The 22,353-nt window shown below is 44.5% G+C and overlaps 1 protein-coding gene across 6 annotated transcripts in view; it reads right to left on the reverse strand.

Annotated features, from left to right (window-relative positions):
- IQSEC1 (IQ motif and Sec7 domain ArfGEF 1) overlaps positions 1-22,353 on the reverse strand; it is a 271,042-nt gene that overhangs the window by 136,519 nt on the left and 112,170 nt on the right. For 2 of the 6 annotated variants that reach the window (XM_039708562.1, XM_039708561.1), the window contains exon 3: positions 12,417-12,503. The exons of 3 other annotated variants lie outside the window; for them this stretch is intronic. In XM_039708562.1, the coding sequence (XP_039564496.1) occupies positions 12,417-12,503 (87 nt within the window). Of the gene's footprint in view, positions 1-12,416; positions 12,504-21,475; positions 21,923-22,353 lie in introns of those variants that run through there. One more of the 6 variants, XM_039708565.1, reaches the window with a different exon arrangement.

Below are 22,353 nucleotides of genomic sequence, written 5' to 3' on the forward strand. Positions count from 1 at the left end.
CCACCCCAGCCCCTGGCAAAAGCGTGTCGTAAAGCAGCAATTACAACTAATTGAATCCTCTGTAAAAATGAATTTAATTGAAGAGAGCAAGATGGATTTCAACGCTATCTCATTTTCAGGTGTGCAATGCTCCAGTGATTGGCTTGGAAAAAAATTCAGAGGTGAATGAGATGTGACATACTTTCTTTAGGATAAAATGCTTACATTAACGGGTCATAAATTGGGTTGATTTTATGCATTTGTTCTAGGAATGCATCAGCCAAAGATCATTAAAGGCCAAAGAGCACACAAATAACATTAAAAAAGCTAAATACTTGAATGGGTACAGAACAGGAAGGACTTGCTTGAAGAACTAGAAATTAGAAAGGGATATATTATTTTGCACATTTTCATTTGAATATGGGAAGTAAATATAAATCAAAGGAAACAGCTTTTGGTTATTTCAAAATGCCAGCTTTCCACTTTGTTTAGCAAATAAAGACAATTCTTTTCAAATCTTCTCAAATCTCAGGTCTAAAGGGAAAACAGCAACACCTGCTTTTTACAGAAATTACTGAGATAAAACATGAATGGCACACAAAGGTGTTAGCTGGGCCCAAACAAGGCAGCCTTGCTCATCAGAATTCACAGAATCACAGAATGACCAGGTTGGAAGAGACCTTCAAGACTGAGTCCAACCCATGTCCCAACACCACAGCTAAACCATGGCACCGAGTGCCACATCCAGGCTTTGTTTAAACACATCCAGGGATGGTGACTGCACCACCTCCCCTGGCAGGCCATTCCAGAACTTTATCAGTCTTTCCATGAACAACTTTTTCCTGATATCCAACCTACATTTCCCCTGATGCAGCTTGAGACTGTGTCCTCTGGTTCTGTCAGTGCTGCCTGGAGAAAGAAACCAACCCCACCTGACTACAACTACCCTTCAGGGAGCTGTGGAGTGATAATGTCACTTTGGAGTCTCCTTTTCTCCAGAGTAAACACCCCCAGCTCCCTCAGTATCAGGCTCTGTGGAACCCTCCCATACCAGCACATTTATTTCACACAAACTTCAACATCAAACGTTTGCCTTGCACTCACTATGGAACCAAAATATTTTGGGTGGGGCCTGAGCAACCTGCTCTGGGGAAAGTGTCCCTGCCCGTGGCAGAGGATGGTTTTTCATTTCCAGCCCAGCCCATGCTGTGTTTCATTCCACATCAGCTGCACAGTTACTCTCTCCTTCTGACCTTGCAGCATTCTGCTGCTGAAAACAAAACTGAGTGGCTCTGAGGAGTCCCTCCCATCCCCAGGAAGGTTCCCAGGGTCTCCTTGGAGGGTCAGTGCCTGGACAGCTCCGGGTCATGGCCAGGGAGCTGGGTGGCAGCAGGGATGGGGCACAGAAGGTCAGCTCGTGGCTGGGAGCAGGAGGCTGGAGAGGATCCAGACTCGGCCAGAAAAACTCTCCCTGAAGTCATTAATGGCATTTCTACTCGTGGATGTACTTGGTGCAGTTCTGCCTCTCCTCATCCATCCATCTGTGGCAGCTCAGCACAAGGAGGGATCCCTGATTCCAGTGAGGAACTGGAGCCCCGAGCTCCCTGCCCTGAGCCGGGCTCATCCTGAGCCCCAGAGCCCCTTCCCTCTGCCAGAAGGGTGAGCAGGGGGAGAGAGGGGGATAAACACCCAGGGAGTGGGATAAAACACCCAGGGAGTGGGATAAAACACCAAAGAAATGGGATAAACACCAAGGGAATGGGATAAAACAACCAGAGAATGGGATAAAACACCCAGGGAATAGGATAAAACACCCAGGGAATGGGATAAAACACTCAGGAAATGGAATAAACATCCAGGGAAGGGGATAGGTACCCAGGGAATGGGATAAACACTGAAGGAATGAGATAAAACACTCAGGGAAGGGGGATAAACACCCAGGGCTGCTTAGCCCAGCTCCTCTTGGACAGGACCCTTCCAGCCCCGAGCAGCTGCTGCAGTTTGGGGAATTAAAAGAAAATGGAAAACCCACCTGAACCACGGAATCACTGAGGTTGGAAAAGACCTCTTAAAATCCTAAATCCAGATTTCAGCTGAACACCCCCATGACACTAAACCATGTCCCCAAAAATGGGGGGAAAGGCTCAGAATGCCAAACACCCTGTAAATATAGGTGTGATACCATTAACTATTATAAATTACTTTAATAGATGTAGCATAATAAACATGGACTTTTGATTTTCATCAGATATGTTCATCTAGCAGTAATAAAAATCTATAGAACCATATTGTCTCATACCTTTTAATTATCAATTTCTTTATTTGAAAACCAACTGGCCTAGGAGAGGTACTGCTGTGTGCCTGTCCTGTTCTCACAGCCCTTCCCAGACAGCCACCAGTGACAGTGGGATGTGAAACACCCCCCGTGGCTTCTCCTCTGCTGTCAAACACAAACATTCTCTGGAACACATCCTTCACTGAGCTCCAGAAAGGTGGGGCACAATCAAACAGCCTATTTAGGGTAATAATTATAACATTTATAGACAACATTTATGGCAAGAGTTATAAAACATATAAATGACATTGACTGTAGGGCATCCTGGCATATTTATCCATATATATCCATAGATATCCCATCTCCAGTGTTCACAGGATGCAGAAGTGCATTGAACTGGCTTTCTCCCTCCTTTGCAGCTCCACGGACCAAGCCAGACAGGAGTGATTTACCGGGAAAGCCTCAGGAAGGCTGCATTGGAGCTCCCTCTAGCCCCCACGCCAGGAAATTGTCAATTACTGAAAAAAAACCCAAAACCAACCCAAAACCTAAAACAAAATACACCCCCCAAAAAAACCCTAAAAAAAAAATCTGCCACCACGCGCACACCAATCGCACAACACAAAAGGCAGCGACGGCTCCCACAGATGTTGGGATGTATGGTTTTGGGGTCGGATTTTCTGAGAACTCCCCACTCCATTTCAGTATTCCAGGTGAAAATGGAATTTGTGCTGCACGTCAAATGGGCCATTTGACTACTAAATATCCCAGAAGGCAAATGTTCCCCTTGCAAAACGGTGGCTCCAGAGGGGGCTCAGCCTTTCCAAACAGGGAATTCCAAGTCCCCACCTCTCAGCAGTGACCTCAAGTGCTGTCCCAGTGCTGCTCCATCCCATCCCATCCCTGATCATCCCATTCCATCCACTGCCATCCCTGGGCACTGCTCAAGGAAGGAGCTGCCTCGGCCTTAAATTACTTTATAATTCAAGCTCCCCACAAGTCCTGACTGCCTGGAATGGTGGCAATCTCTGTTCCATGGCACAGCTTGGCTAAGGCAGCATCTGAAAACCTTGACTGCAGCCGTGCTGAGATCTACACCCTGCTGCATTTTTCAGGGGATAACTCCTTCTCCTACATTACACAGCATTTTCCTGCAGCTAGCTAAAATCTGCTTTGGGAGATTAATATCTTAATTTATCTCAGTTGAACTGGTTTGGTTTGGGCTTTTTTTTTTTTTGCTCCATCTAGTGGTGCATAAAAATCCATCCCATTCCAGCCCAGAGTGTCCACACACTGCTCTGAACTGTGTTAGGGACTTCCCACAGCTGTTAATTGAGAGAAAATAATACAAGCACAGAAAATAACAGCAAGGCAGTAGTTGCTGTGCAAAGCTGGAGTCTCACCCACCTTTTTCCAGCAAAACTATGTAAAAGCTGAATATATTTGCACAGGAGAACTCCACACTGCACAAGAAAACCAAACCAGCCTGATCCTAAACAGTGCAAGTGCCTAAAGGTGCTGAAGGAGAAATTCCCCATCTGAACTCCCTCAAAGCAGCAGCTTTTTTTAAGCCCTCTGAGTTCATGGAAGGAGAAAATAAGAAAAAAAATAAGAAAAATGCCATTTCTACTTCACCTTCCATCCCAGAATGCACAATAAGACAGTCTTCACTCTTCACAAAAACAATACAATTCACCCAGGAAGGGGAATTTTTTCTGCTGATACCTTTCCTTGTTTTATAATTTTCTGCTGGTACCTTTCCCTGTTTTATAATAGCATGCAGCATTTTAGGTCATCTACTTCTAACTCTGGTTAGCTAAGAGAGCCCCTACCAGTCTCTGCTGCTAAACCCAGGGATGCACAGCATGTTTTATTCAGCCAGCCATGATTTATTCAAAGAGGGAAATGTTTACTCCTGCATTTCTGGCTTCCACTGCACCAGGGAAGGTCAGCTCTCTGTGTGCTCCTGAAGAGAAAATGCCACAATTCAGGGATACTACAACTCCAAACTCAAACTGTTCCAAATCCCAGCAACCCCTAATGACTCTATTTTCCCTTAATTGGAAAACTACTGGATAGAAACACCCCATGCCAGTGTCCTGTGACAGCCAATAATGCTGGTCAGGCTTTGCCTTCATTTTCTCCTGAGCCTCATCATTAACTGCAGCCACTTTCAGGATAATCACACGCTGGCTCTTCAGGCTGGGGGGTTGAATTTGCAGGGTTAAATCAGTCTTGCTTCTTGTTTTCCTTTGCACAAATAGATAAAAGGTACTTGTTGGACAAAGCTTCCCCTCTGCAAGGGAATAATTACAGTGCTCCAGAGCTCAGTTCACTGAGGAGAGAGTGGTAATCACTGTTTACATCTGGGAGGGAGATAAGCAAGTCAAAATATCAGAAATTCCTACTGTTTCTATCTTTGGGAAGCAACTCGGAGAAACTCTTAATTACAGAGTAAAAGACCCAAATGGTGGACAGTATTTAAACATTTCAGTGTTTTTCCCTGCCCAGTAAACATCAGAGGGATATATTCCAGGGAATATAATTCCAGATATATCTTCCAGGGATATAATCAACTGTAGTCATCCACTACACTATTTTTTGCATACATTATTTTGAAATTTTACAGTGGGAATGAGTGTTCTTTCTCTATATTGTAATGAAAAGTGATTAGGAAACGTGTGAAACTGAGAACATTCAATACCAAAGAACAGCAGCAGCCATAGAGTGTGAGCAGTGAGCAGAAATTATGCAGAAAAAGTTGCAAAATCATGAAGGCAGATTATTCTTGTGCCAGCAAATCCCTGCCCAAGCCTGGTCACTGCAGAGTCACAGCCAAGGCAAGCACAAGGGAACATTTCACAGCAAGGACAGAGACACTGGATCAAACCTCACAGAAGAGCAAATAACCTGTATTCTGTTTTTTTGGAGATTCCTTTGGGGAGAAAGAAACACGTTGTAAAGATGACAGAGAGCCTCAAGCTGCCTTCATAGTTCTTCCCTCCTTGATCCTGGTGATTCTCCTTTTATCCCATCCTCAAAGCCACACACAAGTACAGATAAATACCTGCTTTTCACCTGCACCAAGCCACCTCTGCCTTTGCACCAGCCCCAGACAGTGGGGAGCAATATTTTACCTCATGACAGCAACTACAGATTTAAGAACTTTTCCCCCTCTCCCAGTCCTCCTTTCCCACTATTTTCAGGGTAGTAAATGCCACTGCAGAGAAATTGTGTTCCCTGGTACATCTGCTTGCACTGGTTAAGTTGGAAAACCCAACCAGCAGAAGTTGTCTGGTTATTTTAGAGCCACAGGATGTGTCTGCAAAGGTGAAACCAACCAAGAGCCTTGTGAGCAGTGGGGACTTGGACACCCATGGTACACAATCTCATTTCTCCAGCTGCAGTCATGGGACTGTGCAGCTGCAAGTTCGTTCCTTCAGTGACACAAGAACCACAGCTTTGAGAGAAATGTTTTCATTGATGAGGCAACAGAAGCACGTGAGCAGTGACCTGGTCCTTTGGTTGACCCAAGCCTTGCACAGAGGCCAAGGAAAGGAGAAGACAGAGCTCAAAGCAGCTTAGGATGGAAGCACACATGGAGAGGGATGTGCTGCCACAACAGAAAGGTGCTCCTCAGAACCAGCACCAAGGAAGGGAAGAAGGGCTCATCTCCAGCAGCTACATCCATAAAACACCCTATGCTGGTGTTTGCTCGACCTTGAAACAAACTTAAACCAGCCCAACAGAGGTCTCACAACAGCTGCCCTCCCACCCCACATCTGGCAGAGAAAAAATCCCCTTGGGCTGTGCCCTCCACACCACACAGCCACATCCAGACAGCAACAAAACTCACACTACACCTCAGGGCTTAAGGTACCGTTTATTTTAGCTCAAAATAAACTGTGCACTGGAGGAATCTGTTCCCAGCTGGCGTGTGTCCTCAGCACTGGGCAGGAGGAGAGAGCTGTGGGGAGGCTGGAGAGGAGGCATTGCTCAAACTGGCAGCACGGGGTCCCAGGGATGCGTGCAGTGCCAGTCCATGCCCACAGAAAGGGAGGAGGGAGAAGGGCTGGGCAGAGGAGCACGGGCTGCAGCACGAGCCCAGCTGCGCTGTCATCTCGAGGATGGGCTGCTAGACCCCGAAGGTGGGCAGCAGAACTGGTGCAGGACACTATCTTCCCTGCCGAGGAGGGGGCAAGAAAGAAAAGAGACAGAGGAAGAGAATCACAGGGAGCAGCATTAGGAAAATTCAGCTTGAAATCTGTTTGCTTTTGTTTTCAAATCCACAAATGCTGTCAGTTGTTTGTAAGCACCACCCAGTTAACCCATTTCCATCTCAGAGACAGGACTCTTCACAAAGGGAAGAACAGCCCCACGAGCCAAGGCCAATGCTGATGACTTAAACTCTGAGAAAAACGCTGCTTTAAAAGGGCCACTTCTGTTTTTCGCATTAGAAAAATTACATTAGGCTGTCATTTACATACCCAGCCTAATGTGGCCACGGCCCCTTTATTTTTAACACGCTCAGAGCTTCCCACAGGTATTTTCACTGCCCACATTCTGCTGGAAATGCAAAACAGAAGCATCCCCCTTCTCAGGGAGGCTCACACACAGAAATCCTGACCATGGCCTTGCTCCCTACCCCACTCCCTCCCAAGGGGCAAGGAAGAGCTCTGTCTCCAGGAGGAGTTGCCAGCATCATGAATGGTGCCACGAGGCAGGAGCAGTTTGGAATACCCACATCTGTAATGCTAGAAGTGCTTTATGGCAGGGAGGGAGATGCTGGCCTAGCAGGAGGCTCCAGCCACTTCTGAACCAGTAACACAACCATGAGGGGCCACTTCCTTTACAGTAAAGAACAGGCTAAAGGAGGAGGATGGAAAGGAACACAATGAAGGAAGAAAAACAAGAAAATCCCAAACCAAATTTCAGGCTGTTCTGCCAGTTCTCCCAATTGTGCTCAGGAACATAATCCACCATTTGCACTCCCTGCATCACGTAGGCATCAAGTGGAAAATTACAAGTATTACTCTAATTATGCCAGCTTTCCTTTGCCATAGGGTGTGAGCACAGATGCCTTATGTAATCAGCTGAACCTCACACTGACTTGGGGCAGGATTTGGTCACAGTTTGGACCTGGTTTTCTCTGTCCATCTGCATCCTGCCTCTCTGGGAGACATGCTGCTGGTCTGGGCCATGCTGCTCTCGCTCCTTTGCTCAGTTTGAAAATTAAAATAACACCAAGCTTTTATATCTCTGCATATTCTAGAGAGAGCTTAAACATGCTGAGGTATACAGCTAGGCAACTTCAGCCAGAAATCAGATCCTTATTCAACATTATTTTGGTAGAAAATGGCAATGAATATCATATATGAAATGCCATATCAGTACTAATAAGAATTCTGAAGTGCTGCTCCTTCAGATATGTCCTTACCTGGGACTAAGCACTGACTGGCAGCTACCACAGGGCCATGCTGCTGCATGGTGTGGGATGTCTCTAGAGGTGCTTGTAGGGAGGACACAAAAAGCATTTGCTTTGTGTCTCAGGGAAGAAACAGTGCCCAGCAGTGGGAAAAAATAAACTGAGAGTTGCAAAGTGCATTTATCTATAAAGAGATATTTTTCATTTTAGGGGTATAAGTTATTTCCCAGTTTTCCCTGGCTGTGCTAGCATGCAAAAATTCCCACTGTGCTCTTGACAAGAGTTAAGGAAAACCAAACCACTCCAGCACATGATGGAAGTATCTGAAGGCTCAGCATCATTGCAGGGGAGCCTCTGTGTTAACCAGTTATGGTGGCAAAACAGCTCCAAAGCCTCCCAGGGGCTCAGACAGAAAGAAATAGCACAATCAATCCTTCTATCATCGTCCACACAGTGGTTTGTTGCATGTAAGCCAACATTACCTGGTGAAACAAAGATTCCACATTAAAATTTCACACAAGTACAGTATTTTCAGAATGATGGTTTTACCTCCCAGAGGTGCTGATTAAACATTAAGCAGGCAGAGACTGCAAGAAAATGATGGGATTTCTTTGGTACTATAACATCCTTTGCATTATCATTTTGTTTTCACAGGTCTCACTGGGGAAAAAAAAAAAGAAAAGAAAAATCTCTAGCTTCACGATTTAAAAAATGGTCTTTGGACATGATAAGGGCATCTAATTTGAGATTAGAAGGATGGAAGGTAGAGTGGATGGAGACAGGAATGAGTGACAGCCAACATTTCATGCAAATCAGGACAAGGAAGTCACAGTTATGAAAAAACACATCAGATGGAAAGATGCTCAGACATTAGTGGTAAGCAAATCTGTCCACAGTTGCAGTTTGCATACATCAGCCTGTTCCATACCCACACAGGGAAGACAGACAGGAACAGGGCTGGATATCCCCAGCATGGGCACTTCTGTACATGGAATTTTGCTGTGTGTGAGGTTCCTGCACAGATGGGCTGAGGGTCTGACTGAAGTTTGTCCAAAGATGTGTCACAGAATCCCCAACTGATTTGGGTGAGAAGGAGCCTCAAAGCCCATCCAGTGCCACCCCTGCCATGGCAGGGACACCTTCCCCTGTCCCAGGCTGCTCCAAGCCCCATCCAGCCTGGCCTTGGGCACTGCCAGGGATCCAGGGGCAGCCACAGCTGCTCTGGGCATCCTGTGCCAGGGCCTGCCCACCCTCACAGGGAGGAATTTCCTGCCCATATCTATTCTGAACCTGCTCTCTGTCAGTTTAAAGCCATAGAAAGTGTGTTTAGATAATGCTGGGAACCAACTTCCTCAGATAGGACACAGAGCTGATGAAATTCCTTTTCTGCAGATGCCATTTTAGCTCTGGGCTTTGCTCAGTTCCAGCTGCGAGGCCTCTGAGATGATGATGCAGCTGGATCAGGCCAGAGGCTCAGCAGCTGAAGTACAGGACTACCTGGATTTCTATTTTGGAAGCCTTTCTGGGGTGTTCCACACTTCCTTTACTTTGCTCTTCTCCTTTACTTTGCTCTTCACACAAGATATAAAATTTGTGTTCTAATGATCTCTGACAAACCCAGAGCAGCTCCTGGAACCTGCAGCTTCCAACCAGAGGCTGTTGTTTTCAAGGCTCTACTCAGGAGGCAGGAAGGGGAAGGGAGTTAGAGAAGCCAATCTACAGACACTGCTGGTCTATTTTTTAATTCCCAAACAGAAATAACCCAAAAAGAGCAAGCAGAGGAGGCATATGGGCTAACTGGAACCCAGACAAGCATCGAGCTGGAAGGACACGACAAGCTCAGGCTTCCCAAGACTTCCCTTGTAACAGGAGAATGCAATATAACTTGTATTATTTCTGTCTCTTTTGAGCATTGTAAAATGAGTGAGGGATTACTGCAATAGCTGCAGTTATTAAAAATGCATTATTTTCCTATTAACGATTCAAAACAGATGCCAAAGATCGTCTCGACTAGAAATAAAACTGCTGGAGTGAATAAAACATCCAGCAATTAGCTAACAGCAAATCAGAGATGCTCCAGATTTCACTGTAGTGCATTCATTAATTGCTTCTTTCAGAGCAAATTTAATTTTTAATTCTGGGCTACAAAATTAATCCCTCTGTGTATTTTCTAAATAAAGCCTCAAAACTGCAGCCAGACCAAAGCATCCACGTCTGTTAGTTTTGTTTCTAATGATTTCTATTTATAAATTGATAAATGGGAAGATTAAAAGCTAAATTTAATACCATCATGTGTATGTAGAAATGCAAAGCCCAATCCTGTTAGAGCTCTAGCAGCTCATTTTCATTCACAGCAATGGGATTCCCATGTAGAGGTCCTGCACAAAACCAGGTGCATCATTTGCACTTGACTCAAAGATCACAGTTGTGGGGATGGCAGTTTGGATATAACAACTTCACAAATTGAAATTATGGGCAAACCAAACCCATTCCTGCCATGAGGATGATGGTAATAGCCTGGCTCCAGCACAGCAGCACATCTGTGAGCAGGGACAGCATAAACATTGCTGTGTCATTTGAAATTAAATTCTATAGACTAAAAAATTCTGGTTTGCAACTCTTTCTATCCTTCCCAAGAACAGCATGCTGTGGGATGAAGGATAATTTGTGGAGGTGTGGACAGGGCAGTCCCTGCTCAGAGCAGGTACAGTGATGTCCCACTGACCTGAGCATGGCTGAGGACAGAGACCCCACGTCCTCTGTTCTGATGTTTGACCAAGCTCATGGTGAAATTCCCTTTCTCCCTACCTTGTATCTAATTGGAATTTTCCTTACTGCAGTTTGTTTTGGTTGCCTCTTGTCCCTGGAGAGGCAGGCTGCAGCTTTTCCATATTCTCCCTGTTCACAGAAGCCCAGACTGGTCTGGGTTGGAAGGACCTCAAAGCCACAAGCAGGGACACTTTCCACTGTCCCTCCAAGCCCTGTCCAGCCTGGCCTTGGACACTTCCAGGGATCCAGGGGCACCCACAGCTTCTCTGGGCACCCTGTTCCAGGGTTTGACAACTCTGAGTGAAGGATTTTCCCTGATGTCCAACCTGACCCTCCCCTGGCCAGCCTGGGGCCGTTCCCTCTCCTCCTGTCCCTGTTCCCTGGTGCACAGCCCCATTTCCCCTGGATGTCCCCTCCTGGCAGGGAGCTGTGCAGAGCCACAAGGTCTCCCCTGAGCCCAAATTTCCTTGAGAGCAAACAGGGCCAGGGATGAGCTCCTTCCCACCCCCCAGTCCTGATCCACCAGCTCAAGGTCCCACAGCACTCTGAAACTGCACAGGCTTTACACCCCCAGAGCAGGGAACTCCTGTCTTCACTGCACAAAAAACCCTAAAGAAATTCAGATTTTCAAGCATGAAGTTAAGCTGCTCTAAGCTTTAATTCCAGAAGAAATATCACTGATAAAAATAACACCCTATGTGGAGTGAGGCACTGAGACATCCAAGGAACAGCTGGTTTTCCCATCAACATCCCAACAGGAAGATCCTTAAAATTAAAGCACTATCAACTAAGGACATAGGAAAACTAAAAGCCTCACTAAAAAGCAAGCAGGGAATCTAAGAGTTTTCAGGCCCTGCTCCTCACCAAAGGAATTTGAGCTGTCTTACAACTCAACTATGGACTCACTACCACCAAATAAACAAAGGGCTCTGATGGGAGAAAAAAAACCAAACACACAAACAGATGCTGCAACACAAACCAACAGGGTGAATCCAAGCATGCATGGAGAGAGGTAACTAGGGGATGAAATATTCAAACCAGAAATATGTTTATGCATTTACAGATTTAGGATTCATTGTTTGCTTTTGTCTTTCCTTATTACTCGTACAAAGTGGTTTTGATTTTTCAACACCAGGCTTCCAATATTTTGATATTAATATTATTCATGAGCTGGCAATTATCACTAAGTCGATTGCTAATAGCAAATGTAAAAATTCAAGACAATATTTTCCATGGCATGCACAGTTTTGTAACAGTTTTCACATTTCCAATGACTGAGATTAGCTGCCCTCTGATCCTTCTCTAAGATGTTACAATAAACACTGGCATTGACAATAAATAGTACTATGGGATGTAATTGCTGCTCTCTGCATTGGATCAAAGAGAACACATAGATAGTAAAAGCATCTATGTTAAAAGAAGCATTGTGAGCTGGAAAACGTGTATTTTTGATGTATTTGAAACCTCTGTATTTCATTCAAATCCAAGGCAGTGCTGAGCCCTGGGCAGGTCCATGCCTTTAACCTTCAGAGGGTTAAACACATGGATGAATTCCTCAGCTACTGGCATGGAATAGGCAGGGGTGAAAAAAAAAAAGTGTTGCTCAGGACACCATCAATGTCCTCCATGAATTATATAAATATTTCAGCATATTTGTCACGTGAGACCTCAGCCTGCACCTCCCTTCTCCCTACCTTTGCACGCCCAGGGGGATGTGCCTCTTAAAGCACAGGACACTCATTTTACAGAGTAATTCCAGAGTGCCTGAGAGAAAGACTCACTGCAGTGATGGTTCTATCCACAGCTACCCTACAAGACATCAGAAATATTGGATATTTACTCCAATATTCTTTCTTGGTTTTTTTTTTTTTCTTTTAAAAGTTAACAACTGTTGCTTGTCTCGTGTCAAATGGCAACACCAGATCTCCCTCCAAGCAGCAGCAGTGGGTGGAGCGTGTCTGCTCTTACCTGTACTCTGAGTGTGTGGCAGGGACAGCTAGCTGGGAATGGTACAATGGAGCTGGACAGCAAAACTGGTGCAGAGTATTTAAAGACCTACGACACAAGGAAAAACACAAAGTCAAACCACCAGCTGTTGAGAAAGGGGCTCTTGAGGGGAAGGCAGGTGCTGACAGGAATATTGGAAACTCACGAGAACGGTGACTGAAATTTGAGGCACAGCTGTCAGTTCTGGATCCCGGGGGACACAGGGGAACAGTCCCAGGTTTTAAATGCACACACCAAAATGACGGTGAGGAGCTGTTGCAATGAAGAGTCAATCAAAGGGTTGTTGCAGGATTAAGATCAAATGCCAATTTAAGGCTTGGGGTTTGCCTTGCCACACGGAAGGAAGGCAAAAGCTGAAACACTGAGGGTAAAATCCCTATGGAAATGAAGCTTTAGCCTTGCATCTTACTCTGCACCAGTCAGGCTGTTCTCTGTTCATGGAATTAATGCACAGTGCTCTGAATGAGGAGGGACAATGCAATGGACATGGATACAAAGCTTTCTTCAAGCCCAGCAACAACAAACATATTGCAAAATAAACCACTTGAAAATGTGAAAGAGCCCAAGTTTCACCCATGTTTTAAGCAATATTCAGACCTGTGCAAGAGCAGTTGAATTGTTCAAATTTGTTCATTTGTTCAAAGCACAGAAAGAAAACAAAAACATCCTTTACCTCACAATGATATTCTGCACCCCAGATCATTACATAGGTATTGTTTCAAAAACAAAACCAGATAAGGGGTTTCCACCTCTGAAGGAAAGCTTGGAAAATCTTTAAGCACCACACAGCACACGTCCCTGCATTCCTGGTGTTTGTGCCAGGAAACATTAAACAAGGCTCAGCACAGCAAGTCCTCCATGATAAATCCACCTAATCAAATTTCTCAGGACACAGCATTCTTCTAGGAAATCATAAAAAAATAATCAATATCTTGTAGCTCTTTGAGTGGAAGAGGGAGCCATTAAATTGAAAATCCTCATTTAACTTGTGAGCATCCAACCTGCCAGTTAACAGAGGAGGTGGGTGTGTGTTTGTGTACACAAATGCACTTTTTAACCCCCCATCTTTCTCTTGGTGTTCTGACAGAAGTCTCAGAAGATTGATTTTGATTCTTCTGCATCTCTGAGGCTTAAAGTGAATCCTGTGAGGTCACTTTCTTATGAGATCAAAGAGAGTGGTTAAGCAAAAAGAAGTCAGGCTTTGTTCAGGAAGGAGTAAGTTACTAATCCTTGGGAAAAAAGACAAGGTCAGCCTGTTCTGATTCCTGCTGCCAACACCGTGTCAGCAACTGCATGGCCAGGATCAGCTGGATTTTCTGTTCAAAGGTGGCAGCTCCTGTGAAGTACTTGAGCTTTTGGAGCTGCAGCTCAATCCAGACACAAGGCACCTCCCCAGTGTGGGATGCAGCCTCCAACACCTCACAGGGCCCAGGTACCTACGGGGGCACCTTCAAACCCCTCGGGAAGACAAAAAGTTCAAACCTAAGATGGAGAACAACAATGGAAGCATTGATGGGCAATATCAAAGCAGGCAGGACATGCCAAAGCTGGATTTTCTGTCAGGAAAAGCACACAGCGTTCCACTTGAGCTGCTCCACTCAGTCCTGGGCTGTGAGCGCAGGGCACGAGTCTCTCACTGGGCAGGGGCACTGCTCTCATGGAGGAACCTGCTCCTGCCTTGGGATATCTGCTTTTTCCACTAGAAGCATAAAAGGAAATGGAGGAAATCAGTAGGAGAGTGTTCCAGATTCCATTCCAACCACTGTTCTTTTTCCACTCAGATGTCTTCAGAGAATTAACCAGAGAAATATGAAAGAATATGAAAGAATCTTTCTGGATTCAGCTCTGCTCAACAAAGCTTTTTGAACAGAGCTTGCTCCTGGCTGTTCCAAAACCATTCTGCCCTCAAGGCTCCCTGAATCTGTCCTGCTCCAACATTCCCGGGCTCCAAAAGAACCTGAACAGTAAAGAAGGTGGTAGAATCTGAAATGTAAGGAACTCGTAGAATTTTGGGGTTGTCAACTACAGTTTAGAATTAAACACAGAATTTCATTTGAGACCTTGGAAAAGGTTTCTAAATTTAGGTGGTAGAAGTGAGAATGTGGACTTGTAGTTTGAAATAGAGATACACCAAGTAAAGGAAAGTTTAGAGCTTTAGAGTTTAAGATATAGAAAAAATAAAGTAGTTACAGAGGTAAATAAGGAGCTTAGAATGCAGTGCTGTAGGGTTGTGTGTTATAATATGATTTATTAAGAAAGTTTATATTCTAGTATGGGTCTATAAGATATTTAAAGACTGGGTTAAAAACATAAATATCTTTGTTAGTAGTGTTTTATTAGTCAATAATCCCTTAAAAGGTCTTGTAACTAAGGGTCTTGTGACCTTCTGAACCATTCTGTAATGATGTGAACCAGACTCACCCTTCCTGCCTATCTATAAAATAAGAAAAGAGACCACATCATCAAAAACAACTCACAATCCCATCTCAAATTCCTTCCAAAATTCCCCACGAGTGAATTATCACAAAGAGAAGCTCTCCCAACCCTCTTGCTGTGGTTTGTACACACCTGTGGCAGAGCCCTGGGGTGGGGAGCTGGCCTGGCCCACGTTCCAAGGAGCAGCAGAACGCAGCAGTTCCGTCCTGTGAGAGCAGCTGGGACCTGCCCAGGGTGGGGAGGAGGGCCCGGCACTGCCACAGGCTGCAGGAGGTGACACAGGGACAGGGCTCAGCTGCAGGCTGGCTCTGAGGGGCCACCAGGTCACTGCTGTCCAGCACAGCAGGCTGGATCCTCAGCCAGGATCCTTGTCCCACCACAGGCAGAGGAAACACGAGGTCTGCGCTCTGCTCCGAACTTTGCAATTCAGAATAGCTTCACTCTGTTTGGGCTCCTCCAGATCTCACTGACTCATGTCAGCCTGACAATGATGAGGCTCAGCTGTACAGCCCCTGACTAATACTAATTCTACCCAAAGCAATGGGGCAAATCTGCCAATGCAATTTAAGATTCACATGTGGCATTTTGTGTCTTCAATCACCTGCCAAAACAGCACTTGCAATGATCTACTCCTCTGTAATATACCAGAGAATGTTTACAGTTCCAATCACTTTTTTTTTGTTTGGTTTGGCTGGAGTTTTAATTATTTTTTAAACTTCATAGCTATATGTTGCAATCAGCCTTCAAAACAAGTTTGCATTCAAGCTAGAATTCATTTACTAATTTTTAACACCTAAAGACATCAGAAGAAATCAATTTCAATCATTTGGAGGAGAATTAATCACTTCTCCCGTTCACAGTCTCACAGATACTCAGCCCTATGAAGATTAGTTTCCACATCTGTAGCTGCTGTTCTTCAAAGGATGATTTAGGATTACAAAGAGAGCACAGGTACTTCAGCACCAGCACAAGACACATGACAGCTGACAAATGCTGCTGGTGGTAATTTCAGTTTCTGGCCCATTGCTGTAACATCCCAGCCCACATGGAAGTTTGGCCATTTCCCACTTCCAGGCCAAGTTCCTTCCAGCTCTCCCCTTGTGAGAGCAACCCTTTGTGAATCCCTGCTACAATCCCTGGATCTTGGCAGAGCAGATGAGTCTGTCAGTAAAACCAGAGCCAAATCTGACCCAAACCCTTGACATCTCATTGCCCCACAGAACAGGAGAAACCCAGCTCCTAACAGAGCACACAGCCCCCAGGCAGCTGTGACTGTGCCTCTCACCCTCTGTAAATCCCATTATGTTTGCCATTAGAATCCACTCATTTTAACAGCACTCTCCTCTCCATCAGCAAACAGAAAGGATAATTCTTTTTAATCTTCCAGTTTTAGAGCCTTGCTCAGATGTACAGATAAAAAGAAATAGACTACTGGTCATCACATAAAGCCACAAGTTTTTGGTTTTTGGTTTTTTTTTTTTCATTTTCTCTTGCAATCCCCAACAAGCCTCCCAAACTCAGCAGACAATTTTCTCAGTATTGGTTTTTAAACAACCTGGGAGAACAGAACAAGAGGCCATTAACCTGGAATTGCTTTTGCTCTAACAGGTTATCCTGTGCTCTCACAATGTGCTTGGAGCCAGCAGATGCTGCTGGCAGGATTGGGAGCAGCTTGTCCCCTCTCCCTGCCCAGGACACCGTGGTGGCACAGGACATCCACCCACCCCTGGTCATTCTGCTGCTGTTGGGTTTTCAGCAGAATTATTAAACCATCACTGTGTGAGAGCTTCTTCCTACAAGAGCTTCCAAACAGAAACCCTGAGACTGAGGGGAATGGGAGCAGGAGCACAGCTGGAAGGAGCCTTTCTGGAGTTAATGATGTGGCTGATGAGAGGAGCTGCTCAGTACCTTCCTGCCCTTTGCTGCTGCCCTCTCCCAGAGTCACGACTCCATTCACCATTTCTCCTCTGGTCTGGAACAACAATCTGTTCCCCTCCATCTGCCAGGATTCTTCCCTTTCTTCTGGCACATGTTTCCATAAAGTGCACGTTGCAATGAGTATGTGGAAAAAATAACCCCAGCACAGGCTGCTGTCCTGGATACCTGTGTGCACCCATCCTTCTAAAACCAGCTTGGGAATAGCAGGAAGGGCAGACAAATCCATCTCCTCCTTCAGCCCATTCCCTCCATGGCAGCTGAGGCAGCCAAGAATGGTTTGTTCAATTGGATCTATTAAAAAGAATATTTGCATTTCCTAGTGTTTTATCCTGTTGAAGAGTAACATTATTTTTTAACAACTTGAAATTTTCTTTCTCATGTTGATCCAGAGTTATGGCAACAGCTGAGATTAGAAAATACTGTAGATAGAAACCAATAAAGTCTGTCCTGTTCTTGTTTAATAAATCCAACCATTACCTTAATGAGGTACAACATTTGAAATATAATCAAAGGATACCCAAAGATGTGATGAACAGTAAAAGTCATAATAATATGAACTCACATAAACTCCAGCTAAATTCTTGCTAATTAACAAGTTTATTAACCTGCTAGAAGGACTTCCAGAATGAAAACCCTGACCCAGGCCACAGTACAGCTTTTTGGAAAGCAGAGAAAGCAGCAGGAAGCTTTTCATGGCAGCTCCCATTGTCCCAGCCCAGGTCTGACTGCAGCTGTCTGTGGCTGTGGCCACTTCAAGGTCATTAAGCACATGACACAGTCCCATTTTCAAGGACAAATTCCTACTTTCTTTACCCAAAATACACAGGGCAGTACGATTCTGGCTTTTGAAGCAGCACTGTAAAACCTTCTCTTTTTTCCTATTCATTTCACCCCACTGCATGTCCAGCGCTATGCAGCCAAGCACTTCATGGAGAGGCTGTGGGGGCACACAGACAATATTATGGTTTTTTCCCAGTGTTGTTATTATTAATTAATTTCCTGGCACACACTCTTTTGGATGGCAATCCCACAACATTAAATGCTGCCATTGCTTTTATGGTTGCATCCATAAAAACCTTCCAGTTCACAGCAGAGACCATCACACACTGCAGGAGAACCACAACTCCTCCCTGCACTGCCTGGGCATGATGAGAACATGCCCAGGGATTGCTCTTTGAGCAAACCTTTGCTGTCCTCTCAAAGAGCCCAAGATGGCTCTTTGGGCACAGCTTCTTGGACACCAAATCCTAGGGAAGCAACAGGGCAGCTTCTGGCAGGTAAACACCAGTGTAATTACTCTGCAGGGGTTTGAGAGTCAAAAAACTCACCCACACATCACATCCAGCACAGCCATATGCTGCAAAGCTGCTCTGCTGGCTTCTCCCTCCTCCCATTCCTGCCTCCCCTTCCATGCAATAGTCAGAACCTGGCTAAAAGCATTCTAGAATTCCATTTCCTCTTCACAGGAATGAAAGATGTTTTCACCAGCTACAGGGATGCTCAATAAAAGCTGCAGTTCCAAACGAGCAGCACACACAGTCCAGAGTACAGACCACTGAATTTTGTTCCAGAAATCATCAAATCTAGTTGTCATCAAAATTATTTAATAGCAGCATTTGTACACGGCGCAGCAGAAATGCAGACTGGGAGTTCTTGTTTGCAATAATGCTTCCCTTTGTGCACTCCCAGCTCAAGTGCCCACAGCTGGATTTTTCAATGGAGTCATCAGGCACACTCTCACTGACCTCTCCTTCATCAAAAGGCCTGTAAATAATTATCATCTCCTGGGAGAATGGAACCACCACAGGCCCAGCATACTAAACAAGGAACAGCCATTATTTTGTCCCATCCTAGAACACAACACTTATTAGCATTACAGAGAATTATAAATAATTATTATAAACTTTTTTTGGTTTCATGAAAATGCAGTGCCAGCCTACACAAACAGGCAGGAGGGATCCTTCTGCATCCCTGCACAGTTTGCTCCAGTCCTGGGTTAGCTGGAATTAGGGTGAATTTAATTAAGACTATTAATATGTAGATGCTTGTAATTAGAAAAAACTCCTTTTAAGTCTTAACTATAACCCCATCTATGGTGCAGTGTGATGTGGAATAATTCATAGGACTCATAAGATGCACTTGTGTCAGTTGTGCTTACTGGGAGCTGTCAAAATCTGTAGAAAAAACCCCACACAGTCCAAACCAGAAATAAGGGGCAAAGAGACATGAGAGAAGGAAAATATCTTTTAGATTAAATCACAGAGTGGATATATTCACCATATCTTTTCTGTATGCCCCACATCACTAAATCAGGTCCCAGAAATCCTCAAGAAACTACAATTCCCATTACAGAACAGAGGCACATTTATAATCTCACAGAGCAATAACCACAGCAAACCCAAAGCTGAGCAGTGCCAGTTATACATATTGGATTTGCAACTGATGAAAGAGGCAAAATAGCAAAGTACAAAGAATGAAATTACCCAGATACAGCATGAGAGATTTACAGCAAGGCAAATCCTGTTACTTAAAACAATGCTCCAGTGACATATGTTCTATTCAGTGCAGCAGCTGAAAAAACTGCTTTCATTAATCCAAGTAGTGTGACACTGTTGTTCAGCTTTTCTTAGAACAGCAACAACCAGGCCTTCTACCTTAAAGATTAAAAAGATATTTTTATCTGAAAAAAGATACGTTCAATGGCAAAGATCTTTGGCATACATATATATTACAAGAACACTGACAGAGTTGTTTTATGTAAGGTTTCATCTGAAAACTTACTCAAGCATTGAAGAACTGGTGTAAAACAGTTCAACATACGTTTTCAGTACTGAGAACACATTAGTTTTAAAGAACATGAAGATTTTCTACATGCATGCGTTCTTAAGAGTAAGTTCTTAAAAAAACTTCCCAGCTTACATTTTCCTCTTTCCAGCCATCAGCATCAGCTCTCTTACATGGGAGTTAAAACACAGAACTATGGTAGGAGGCAGAACCCACATCTTGTTTCCTACAGCAACGTGATCAGCTGGGTACAAGATACCAAAGGTGTAAGTGGCAAAACAGGAAACTCCTGCACAAGATGGATCTGTAAATAAGACTGCAAGCTCACTGTTAAAGGCAGCAACATACAGGGATTAAATATCCCTTACCCCCACGATGAGCACTCTGTGAAATCCATTCCCTGCTGAGAGTTACAGAATCCCCAAATCCCAGGACCCAAACTAAAATGGAGTCCAACACAACCAGAACTATTCTCCCATGGACAAACACACAGCAGGATGTTTCAAGCTGATCCATGCATACCTGGAAGGCTGCAACCTGTTCTCCAAGTTTACTTATTTCAACTTCCTACAAAAGGCTCCACATTTATTTTGATTTTAAAACATTTCAACTTTACCATTCACCCCTTCAGCACAACACAAAAAGCTAAAGAAAACTTTAAGACAGATACTAATATTCTTTTGTTATTCTACTTGAGGAGTCTAGTTTTGAATGGTTTTATTTACTCTGCCTGTGTGTGGATGGTGCTGATGAACGTGGAGCAGATTTACTCAAATCAGGGCACTCAGAGGCACTGCTAAAATAACTGGAAAAGCTGGAGATGACAATTACATGTGTTTCATGCAGGATCCTCTGGAACCCCCAAATTTAACCCAAAAGGGAGTGGATAGTTAACCAGGGTTCAGAACTGCAAACAGAGGTACAGCAACTCCAACCCCTGGAGTGAGGACAAACCCAAGGGCCCATCCCAGCCTGTTTGTGCCATTTTGGAGCAAACCCTGTGTGTCCCATCCATCCCAGTCTGTTTGTGCCCATTTTGGAGCATGCCTGGTTTGGTCCCATTTTGGAGCAAACCCTGTGTGTCCCATCCATCCCAGTCTGTTTGTGCCCATTTTGGAGCAAACCACCTGTGTGTTCCATCCATCCCAGCCTGTTTGTGCCCATTTTGGAGCAAACCACCTGTGTGTTCCATCCATCCCAGCACCAGCATCATCCTCCAGACTGGCTGAGTCCTGAGCCCCAAGCCACGGGCTCAGCTCCCACCAGGGGCTTCTCAGCCCGCAGGAGAATCAGCTCCTGTGTCTGACCTCCACACTCCAGAAACTGCTCCAGGGAATAATAATCAATGAATGTTTCACCTTTATGTTTTGATCAGCATAACGGTAACAACAAAACCACAGGGAATTTTGCCTCCTTGGTACGACACTGCTCAGGGCTGCACTGCACATCCTGCTGTTTGTATTTTATTTCTGTACTGAAAAGACAGATTGCACTTTAATATGACAAAGCATTCCAACAAAATGGAAGAGAGATCCTTGACTCATCACAGACAGAATTCCTAGCACCCTGCATTGCTGCTTGGATGCAAAGTGAAGAGTTTCCTCATTTTTTTTTCCCTGCTAAACACAAACTACTCACTTTATTACGTTGTATTTTCAAATACTGATCTGCACAATCACCATCATCATAATCTAGACACGTTTAATATACAGAGCATTCATCCACCAGAAAAGGTAACACCCTAAAAATGGTTCGTGGAAAGAAACCTACCCAACAATAAACTGATCACTACTCCCACTTCTGGAATCCTCAACACAGAAATCAGAGACGTGACGACAGATGAAGAAGGAAAAGGTACTCACAAATAACACCTTCTGCAAGCCATCCTTGAAGGGGGGGTGGCCTTGGTATTTATATTTTCTTTCACGCAATCTGAAGTACAAAAGCTCTTTCTCAGGCAAAAAAAAAGTAAAAAAAAAAAAATCACATTCACAGTTTTTGCATGCTCATTCAGGCTCAGCCACAGTGGAACATCACGGATAAGTAAGCTGGTGATGTAACCAGCATCAAACACTGCATCAGATAAACCCAAAGGCTCTACAGGGTTATATTTTGCAAAGCCAAAAGGTTTTTCCCAGAGAGGAGGTTTAGCAAGCATAAACCAGCCACGCTGTCCTCACATTCCTGGTGGGCTCGCTTTCTGCTTCCAGAAAAAGTCCCAAAGCCGTATTTATTATTCAACTTCATCACCAAGAAGGAACAATATGCTTTCTCATTTGCTATTTAGACGGAAATATCAAAGCACCAAATGTTGCATTTTCGAATGCACCATCTCTGCCTGCTCCTGTAGTACAGTCCAAACCAAGAAAAGGCCATTGGTCCTTTTATCTCCATGGAAACAGCAGCATCTGTGAAGACGAACGTATTCCCTCCTCACTGCAAAGTCAATTTATAGTCACATACTATGACATAAACTGATAAGACAGCAAGGCTAATCAGCAACCAGGAGAAACAGCAACCTAAACATGAGATTAGGCTCTTGCTCAAGAGGATACTCCTCTGTATACAGCATTTCTCCTGTGAAAACCGCAGAATTAAGAAGCAAATAAAGCTGTTCCTGAGAGCTGCTGCAGGTTGGGGATTTGCGAACTTCCCAGTTCGGCTAAGGAGGAGAGTGGCTGAATATTTTATACAATTAGCTTCTGGCTTGAATCTCTAGTTAAATACTAATAAATGGGAA

Source organism: Passer montanus, unplaced genomic scaffold (assembly GCF_014805655.1).
Source record: "Passer montanus isolate IOZ18808 unplaced genomic scaffold, ASM1480565v1 scaffold205, whole genome shotgun sequence".
Classification (NCBI taxonomy): domain Eukaryota; kingdom Metazoa; phylum Chordata; class Aves; order Passeriformes; family Passeridae; genus Passer; species Passer montanus.